At 37.8% G+C, this 9,173-nt stretch overlaps 1 protein-coding gene across 2 annotated transcripts; it reads right to left on the reverse strand.

Moving 5' to 3' along the window:
* Positions 1 to 44: 44 nt before the first annotated feature.
* Positions 45 to 8,115, reverse strand: LOC127296958 (tau-cadinol synthase). Of its 2 annotated transcripts, none has more exons than XM_051327204.2 (7): positions 7,957 to 8,115; positions 6,723 to 6,981; positions 3,014 to 3,386; positions 1,594 to 1,812; positions 1,360 to 1,495; positions 748 to 996; positions 45 to 660 (listed from the first exon to the last, which is right to left on the reverse strand). In XM_051327204.2, exons 1-7 carry the CDS (start codon positions 8,041 to 8,043, stop codon positions 370 to 372), a joined length of 1,614 nt encoding a protein of 537 aa, XP_051183164.1. In that variant the 5' UTR covers positions 8,044 to 8,115; the 3' UTR covers positions 45 to 369. The 2 variants fall into 2 exon arrangements, with proteins under 2 accessions (XP_051183164.1, XP_051183165.1); XM_051327205.2 differs by having other exon boundaries at positions 7,919 to 8,091.
* Between the last annotated feature and the right edge of the window lie 1,058 nt (positions 8,116 to 9,173).

The raw sequence follows: 9,173 nt of genomic DNA on the forward strand, positions 1-9,173 counted from the left end.
CAACTACAAATCTATAATACAACAATCCATACCAGAACCAGAGATATGTTAAAGAATTCCAGTATGAACACCGAACAGATACACTCCGCCCCAATCCACCCTATCTACCGATAGCCTCAGGTGACACAATCTGAAAAAATACATCTCACACGTAAGAAAGTACATGTGCTTTTTGTTGCACTTGAGGTAATACTACTGAATAATACAAAGCCTTATAGGATTTATTGTAATTGTTCAGTAAAACAACAGTCAAGCAATAAAGCCCAACTGGAAAACATTACATGATACAACTTTTCTTAGAATGAGGTCGTGCTGGTGCTCCTGCCGGTGAATGAAACCACCAACAAACATGTACCACATCGCCATTATCTAGAAGGGAATAGGGTCAACAAACAGCCGTCTAATCGTCCCTTCAAGGCCATTGCTGTAGGTAAAAGCATCCTTGTGGTCATCATACCAGAACATCATGCTGGTTGTTATGTTCACGACTCGTTGTATCGCGGGAAGTAGCTCAGGGTGCTCAAAGCGTGCTTGATTTGTGGTCTTCCATGCATCTTCGATCATAGAACCTATCTTAGCAAAGGCGACATCACTTGCCACGCCATGCTCACTAATGTAACATTCCACTGAACTGTGCACATCGTATTTGTTCTTTCCTTGCTGTGAACAACACATGCTTCATCAGGGATGTTGTCATGGTAAATGGGTAGAAAATATGGGTGGTAATCTCGGAGATCTAATTTTTACCTTAAATGCAGCAAGGTCATTCATAAAACGTGTCACCACTGCACAAGCCCTGACAGCATCCGTGCAACCGAGTGCCCATTCCAGTGCCTCCTTGGTTGCAGTTTCACCCATGCCAACTAACAATCCAACACATGCCCATGGTGCGCCAGAGCATATACTAGATACCTTCACTTGATCATTGAATCTTGGCTTGTGATTTTTATGGAACCATTCTGCTTCTTGGAGATGGTTACTTGATAATATTTGAAACTGCGAATAAACAAATGTATCATACTTCTAATAATTTTTTGGGATAATGTAGCATGGATATAAATGTATACAATAAGGTATTGTATTTGAAATATTATTACGTGTTTGCACATAGTACATATAGCATAACTTTTACCTCATGTTGAAATGTTTGATTTCTACAATTAATACCATTACGTGCTTGTGTGGAGTATATATAGCATAACCTTTTGTAGATCAAAGTTCTTATGAAGGAAAAAAGTCTTCGACTGGAGGTGGTTTAGATTTCAAGCACCAATTACAATTTGTTTTATTTGAAAAAATTAAATAATTGACAACTCACTGTGGAAATATAATGGAAAAATAAATCAGATAATGATGTACCGCTTTTGTGCTAAAAGATACACGGTACTTCTCTTCTGGTTTCAACTCATCCTCAAACTCTTTAAATGTGCTTATCAGCTTGAGGTAGAACTTCTGGAGGTATTCTGGTAGAAGAGAAATAGCGCTCTCCTCCCATCTGCATATACTTTAATTAGTCACACCTTCAATTGCAATTATGTGAATGAATGTTTTATTCTACACATAGAAGATCAAGCACATGATACAAATTCAAACCTCTGTATAGCTTCATTGAGTTGTTTACACTCCATCAAAGTAGCGTGTACATCATAAGTGTCATCTGTCATGGCCATTATTGCAATTATCTTGGCAAGGATCATTCTTGCACGCGTGTACTCTTGTTCATAGTATGCCATATATGACCATAAGTAGCACTCAACAATGCGGTCCCGCGAGTACGTTAGCCCCACTTCTCTAGAAATATCTTCCCACCATCTGAAATTGTCTTTGTCGTTACTATTCTCTAAAATAAATTGTAGCATTCATTTACAAGAATATATATGCATTGCAAGATGTCTCAAAGTTGTTAGGCATAAATTTCAGATTATGAGGCTAAACTTGCATTTTCAATGATTTTTTTAACTGAAGATGAGCTCCGTACATTTAAGAATATGGAAAACTTGCATGGCCGCAAAAATAATTATTTGGCGAGGAAATTTATGCTCCTAGAAAAATGCATGATTGTATAAAAACACTCATACATGGTCTCCTCACATTAAATGCACCATAAGAAACTATATATAGATCAAAATAGGATCCCTTTGTAATATCTTGACAAATATTATGAAAAGGCTATTTGTGCGACTAATTAAGAGGACACCATAGATTTTCCAAGAACATAATAATGCCTAGTAGCCTACTTGATTGGTTGAGCCTAGATAGGTTCAATATCTTGCACTCGCATGATCCAAAACGCAGGTCTTTAAGGATATCCACACAATCTTTGAGATGGTAATATGTCCATCATTTTTTTGCAAACATGTTGCCTTACATAAATAATTAAATACTATCAAAATAGATTGAGGATAAATCTTGCAATATAAATTATATTTCCTTTACGCTAACAGTTTTTCACATACATGCACGGTCAAACTTACAAAATTTTGGCCGGTCCTTGTATAAATAACCTACTTTTCAGGTCAGAGGTAGTACTTATGGGTTTGGTTTGTTAGATTTTCCTTGGACAAACACAAAACTGAAAGTTAAAAGATTTTACATGATTTTTTTTGCAAATAAACCATTTCATTGATTCCTGTCAATGTCCCTAGATGTTTTACATTATTTGATCATGGTTGGAGCTTTAGCTAGTCAGAGCGGTATTGTTTTTAATAAAGGAATATTAACTCTACTATGCAGGTTATGTGCATATGTGCACACATGATGTGTATTTGGTCTATTAGTCAGAGCCATGATGACCCAGGTTTGATGATGGTGGCATGCACACAGCTGAAACGTGCAGTGTTCTTATTTTTTCGACATGGGTGGGAGACTTAGTCTCCGTATGCTTTATTAAACTTTCAACGACAGTAGGAGTTTGTTTTCCTTCGTTTTTTTTATCAGATTCGACATGATTTAGTATCCTGATACTAAGAAGTTCAACTGTTTATCAATATTTTATGGCAAATATGTGTGTTACCTGGAGAGATCCTTGAGCTCCTTTAAGTGGAGGCGTTGCAGAAGGTTAAAATCAAGTTTAGCTAATTCTAGAATAGATGAATTATGCATTGGCTCGTCCTTGTATTCTGACATATAATGCAACACTTCTAATCTCTTCAATGTCCTTGGCAGTGGTAAGTGAAGAGCACGCTTGACTTGCTCAGCCAACGGGTGCTGAAGGTCACTTTTCATGGACTCAAGGTGTTGCCTTGCGAGCAAAATAATTTCTTCAAGTTCTGTCTCTCCATGAGTTAAAAGATACGCTGCATTGTATAAACTTAGTAGTTCCCTTGGATCGTTACTTATGTCAACCTTGAACACCCCATCTTCATCTTTAAACTTGTTGAATACATCTGCAAGATATACATGATACATCTAATGAGAAATTGAGCATATTAGCTACAGTTTGGTCATTCTTGGATCATATGTGTTGTCCTTTAAGCGAGTAACACACTGAATATTCCAAACAAAGTTGCTTTTATGTGCTATATTGTGATGATGTTTCATTATTAGTGTACTACCAGGTGCAGGTGCATGATACCTATTGAGCGATGGCAAAATAAGATTAGACATTTGAGGCGTTTCCTTAAAGGTTGGGCTAAAAGTATGAGTGGAAATTATAGAAAAGAGAAAGAAAGATTAATTGATGTTATAGACAGGTTGGATTTAAAGGCCGAAACCATTCCCTTATCCCAAGCCGAAAGAGATACTTTGAAAAATGCAAATGAAAAAATTACTAAGCTAAGGAGGGATGAAGAGACAAAGTGGGCTCAGAGGGCTAAAGTCAAACATATCCAACAAGGGGGGAGTAATACTAAATATTTCCATCTGATTGCAAATGGTAAAAAAAGGAAAAAGAAAATTTACCAACTTGAACAAGATGAAGGAACTATTATTGGGGATGAAGATCTAAAAGTATATATTTCGGAATTTTATAAAAAACTTTTCGGGGAACCAATTCCATCCAATGTTGATCTAATTGAAGACAACAATCAGGATATACCGAAGCTCAGTTTGGTGGAAAATAATCTTCTTACTTCTCCTTTTACTGAAAAGGAGGTGCATGAAGCTATTTGTCAAATGGAGCATAATAAGGCCCCTGGCCCGGATGGGTTACCTGCTGAGTTTTATCAAAAATTTTGGGAAGTAATTAAAGAAGATCTAATGGCGTTTTTTGGTCAGTTGCATAATGGAGAATTGTCTCTATTTAAACTAAACTATGGCGTCATTACTTTGCTACCTAAAAAGGAAAATGCAGTTCAAATCCAACAATATAGACCTATTTGTTTGCTTAATGTAAGTTTCAAGGTTTTCACTAAAGTTGGTACAAATCGTGTGACGGGGATCGCGTCCAAAGTAATAAGACCTACGCAAACGGCGTTTATGCCAGGTAGACATATTTTGGAAGGAGTGGTTATTTTGCATGAAACTATTCACGAAATGCATACTAAGAAAATGGATGGGGTTTTATTTAAGATTGATTTCGAGAAGGCCTATGACAAGGTCAAATGGTCATTTTTGCAACAAACATTGAGAATGAAAGGTTTTGCGCCAGAATGGTGTCGGTTCATCAAAGATTTTGTCCAAGATGGTAGCGTCGCGGTCAAGGTCAATGATGATATTGGACATTATTTTCAAACAAGAAAGGGTTTGAGACAGGGTGATCCTCTATCACCTATTCTTTTCAACATTGTTGTGGATATGTTGGCTATTTTGATTGAGCGAGCTAAGGCAGATGGCCAAGTAGGAGGCCTAATTCCTCATCTTGTTGATGGGGGTATCTCCATATTACAGTATGCGGACGATACGATTTTGTTTATGGAGCATGACGTACAGAAGGCACTAAATATGAAACTTATTCTTTGCATATTCGAACAATTATCGGGTTTGAAAATAAATTTTCATAAGAGTGAATTATTTTGCTTCGGAAAAGCCAAGAAAGAGGAACATCAATATAAACATATTTTTGGATGTGAGATGGGCTCTCTACCTTTTAAATATTTAGGAGTTCCCATTCATTACAAAACTCTTCGAAATTCAGATTGGTATCCGGTAGAAACTCGATTTGAGGGCAAATTGGGTTGCTGGAAAGGCAAGCTCCTATCTTATGGAGATAGACTTGTGTTGATCAATTCTGTGTTGACAAGTTTACCAATGTTTATGTTGTCTTTCCTTCAAATTCCGAAAGGGGTTTTAAAGAGACTTGATTTTTATCGACCTAGATTTTTTTGGCAAGGGGATGAGGAAAAACGAAAATATAGATTAACAAAATGGAATATTATATGTAGACCAAAAGATCAAGGTGGCCTTGGTATTGAGGTACTGGAATTAAAAAATAAATGTCTTCTAAGTAAATGGCTTTTTAAATTGTTGAATGAAGAAGGAGTTTGGCAGGAGCTATTACATAATAAATATCTATCCCAAAAAACTCTCTCTCAAGTTCAAGTTAAACCATCCGATTCTCCTTTCTGGAAGGGGCTAATGCAAGTGAAAGATGATTTCTTTGCACGTGGACACTTTAAGATAGGTGATGGTTCAACGGTTAGATTTTGGGAGGATATTTGGTTGGGGGATAAAACGTTGGCACAACAATATCCATCTCTATATCATATAGCGCAGCATAGAAATGTCTTGGTTGCCGATGTGTTAACCCATGTACCTCTGAATATCCAATTTCAAAGGGGTTTGCATGGGAATAAATGGATGGATTGGTTGAATTTATGTCGACGCCTCATGAATGTTACTCTTCAAGATCAAACAGATAGCTTTGTTTGGAACCTAACAACCACAGGACTTTTCACTGTCAAATCTATGTATGAAGACTTGATGAATGATCATACTCCTTTCTTGCGGAAATATTTATGGAAGCTTAAAATCCCCCTAAAGATAAAAATATTTATGTGGTTTCTAAATAATAAGGTGTTGCTAACTAAAGATAATCTTGCGAAAAGGAATTGGAAGGGATGTACGAAGTGTTGTTTTTGTGGGGCTCAAGAATCTATTGAACACTTATTTATATCATGCCCGTTTGCAAAATTAGTTTGGCGGATGGTATTTTTTGCTTTTGACCTCCCACCTCCATCTAACATTACTAATATGTTTGGTAATTGGTTAAATGGTGTAGACAAAAAAGCAAAGGATCGAATACGCATTGGTGTGTCCGCTCTATGCTGGTCAATATGGAGGTGTCGCAATAATATCGTCTTTAACAATTCAACTACTTTCAACATTATGCAGGTTATCCATATGATAGTCCACTGGGTGCAAATGTGGGCATTGCTGCTACCTCAAGACCAGCGGGCGTTTATGGATACTGGATGCAACCATCTACAGACGGTCGCTCAGGCTATCTTGTCCCAGGCTGGTTGGTGTCACACTAGTCGACTACAGGATGCTTAGTTTGCTAGTTTCGCTGTTCTCATGTTTGATTTATGTATTGATCATGAGTGAGACCTGAATTGTGTTACGCTTAATCTTGTAAGACTGTTGCAACTATTAATAAAGGCCGTGTGCATCACCACGATGCACAGGCTGGGGCTTTTTCCCCTTTTCGAAAAAAAGGTGCATGATACCTCACATCCAGTAAAATTATCTTGTTTAAGAGTAATCAATATGCAGGTAAAACTAGAAGGTTAATTACACATAATACCATATACACTATGTTAGGGTGTTTTCTTCTTCGTACATACCTGGAGATACCCGGAATCCATGTTGTCTCAATAAGCGGAATCGAAGAGCAACATCATGAAGGCTAGAGCTATTGAATTCAGAAGCATGGGTGCTTCTTAATGTGGATACAATTTGTTCATTGAAATGATGATCTATGCTCAGATGTTGGAGAGTGTCCACAAGGTTCAGTTTCTCAACTATATTACTGCAAGCCTCAAGTACCCCAACCACTTTCTCCTTCAGTTGACTAGACCTGTCTCTCATGCATTCCTCAGACATCTATTCCATACCAAAAAATAAATGTTAGGTAGAGTAAACAAAGTTATTTTATGTGACATGGTTTATTTACCTGTGTGATAGGTCGGGAAAATAGCAGTTTTTGCTCATATGATGTTTCTCGATTAAATTTTCAGCTACCAATTGTTACTAATATTGGTGTAAATTGTGGAGCTACTTAGAGAACATGCAAAAGATTCATGTCATGTTCAAACATAAATAAGAAAGTTGCTTCTAGAATGAATAGATTTCCAATAGATGTGACATTAATTAGTATTGCTGATAAATCTGTACTTAGTTTTAGATGTACCTGGCAAACGTTCTTAAATTTCACCTTGAAAATTACATTTTTATAGAAGATGTACCACCCACTCACATGTATAGACAGAACCGGAGAAGACATGTAGACAGACTAGGTACTTTCCACATAAATTTTACTTCAATTTGAGCGCTGACGGCTCAATTTTAGTTGAAATGTATTTGGTAATGTGTTGCTAAATAGTTGAGCTGAGCTTGAAACCTCTTTTGGCTGCATTTAGACAGTTCCCATTTTGTCAGTCAATCGCCAGAGCTTCCGTAGTGTCCAGGGAGTTTTGATTAATTATGGATGCTTACATTTTATTTTGAAAAAAAATAACTGCATTTGTGGCTTGCCCTGGCTTCGTAAAAAATCCTAGATCTGCCATTGTCGACAAACCACCCTTAGCGGTATTCTTACTGTTTAAAGAAGATGCTGTTTTGGAGAACGACGGGAGCAAACCATTTGAGTCTTTCTTATGCCAGGAGAGGTTGACCCTAGTTTTTAGATTTGTTCTGATGCAAGGGGAGGCAATGGGAGAGAGTGTTAAAAGAGGCATGTGGACCTAACTCAAAACTAAGAAACATTATACCTGCAGATTTCTACATGCTTGGATTTTCTGGAACTGAGCGAGAAACATACCGTAGATTGAAATGTGATCAATCTTCTACCGAGTATACCTGCAATGTTTCTGGATTGTGGTGGACGAAGAAGTCACCCCATATCGTGGGATGAAACGTAGGCGCCGTATCCGGAGCGGTGGCCATGACGACGTATATATTGTACCGGTGATCAATTGTTTGTATAGTACTGCGTGTACTAGCTCTGAAAGAATATGGAATGGCAGATGGTCTTATATAGGCGGTACGAGCGATTTTCTTTGAACAACTAGTCGTCATTTATTTATTAGTTGTTGGGCGTTGGCAAGTTAAACAAAAAAAAACTGTACTCGAATTGATTATCACGCGTACCGCGAGATAGCAACTGGCACCAAACACGATTAACGGTATGGCATTGCAACTCTAGTCGGATAACAGACGGGGAAGTGCGACCCAAACACGTATCGAGTGTCAACAAAGCTGCCGGTAAAAGAACAGTGTATTGTAAGAAACACCTGAATATTCATATGACGTGGGCGTATCTCTTCTCATTTTGGTGCGGGTGCTCTTCGATTTTGTTGGTTCTTAGCACTGGCGGATCTAGCATCTCAAAATCAGGGGGTGCCACGAGTATAATTTGATCTAAATTTCATCACAATTTCAACAAATATTTCCAGCATATGTTTTAAGTTGTTAGCAAACTAGTGTACATAATGTTGAATAAACCATTTTGCATTATTTTGAGGGTGCCATGGCACCCACGGAACCCACCAGATCCGCCCTTGGTTCTTAGTACCCAAATACCCTCCATCTATAAATAAATGTCCGAAATTTGTCAAAATTTAGATGTATCTAGACAGTACATCCAGATTTAGACAAATCTCAAACGCCTATTTATAGACAGAGGTAGTATTTTTATTCGTTACTGAAAGTGCCAAAGTGGTTGTCACGGTTTGGATTAAATCGATAATTGTTTTAAGGGACATAGACGGACGGTAGCTTCTTGGAGGGATCCCTTTTGAAGAACTTGAATTTTAGATGTTGTCTTGTTGGTCTTTGGGCTACTGCTACAAGGAACAAAAGACTATGGCGAGACTTCTTTTTCACCTTTTTTTTCTTGATTTTCTGCATCTGTACCGTCATTAGGGTATAGCGACGACTACAAGCACTAGAACAAGCCGAAGGCGCGCTGCCAGCCTCGCTCCTCCCTTACTGGAGTTGGGAAAAAATTACCGCAGTGAAGTTTGTTGTAGTAGACGGACATTAGTCATGCTAAGGCTCCAAAAGGACATTAGTCA

This window comes from Lolium perenne, chromosome 4 (genome assembly GCF_019359855.2).
Source record: "Lolium perenne isolate Kyuss_39 chromosome 4, Kyuss_2.0, whole genome shotgun sequence".
Classification (NCBI taxonomy): domain Eukaryota; kingdom Viridiplantae; phylum Streptophyta; class Magnoliopsida; order Poales; family Poaceae; genus Lolium; species Lolium perenne.

Bases quoted from the DNA above. Each gene is read 5' to 3' on its own strand.
- LOC127296958 (XM_051327204.2), bottom strand. From the start codon at position 8,043: ATGGCCACCGCTCCGGATACGGCGCCTACGTTTCATCCCACGATATGG. The intron at 6,982-7,956 runs GTATACTCGGTA...GGTATGGAATAG, and splicing joins ACAATCCAGAAACATTGCAG to ATGTCTGAGGAATGCATGAG. The intron at 997-1,359 runs GTACATCATTAT...GTTTATTCGCAG, and splicing joins TATCTTTTAGCACAAAAGCG to TTTCAAATATTATCAAGTAA.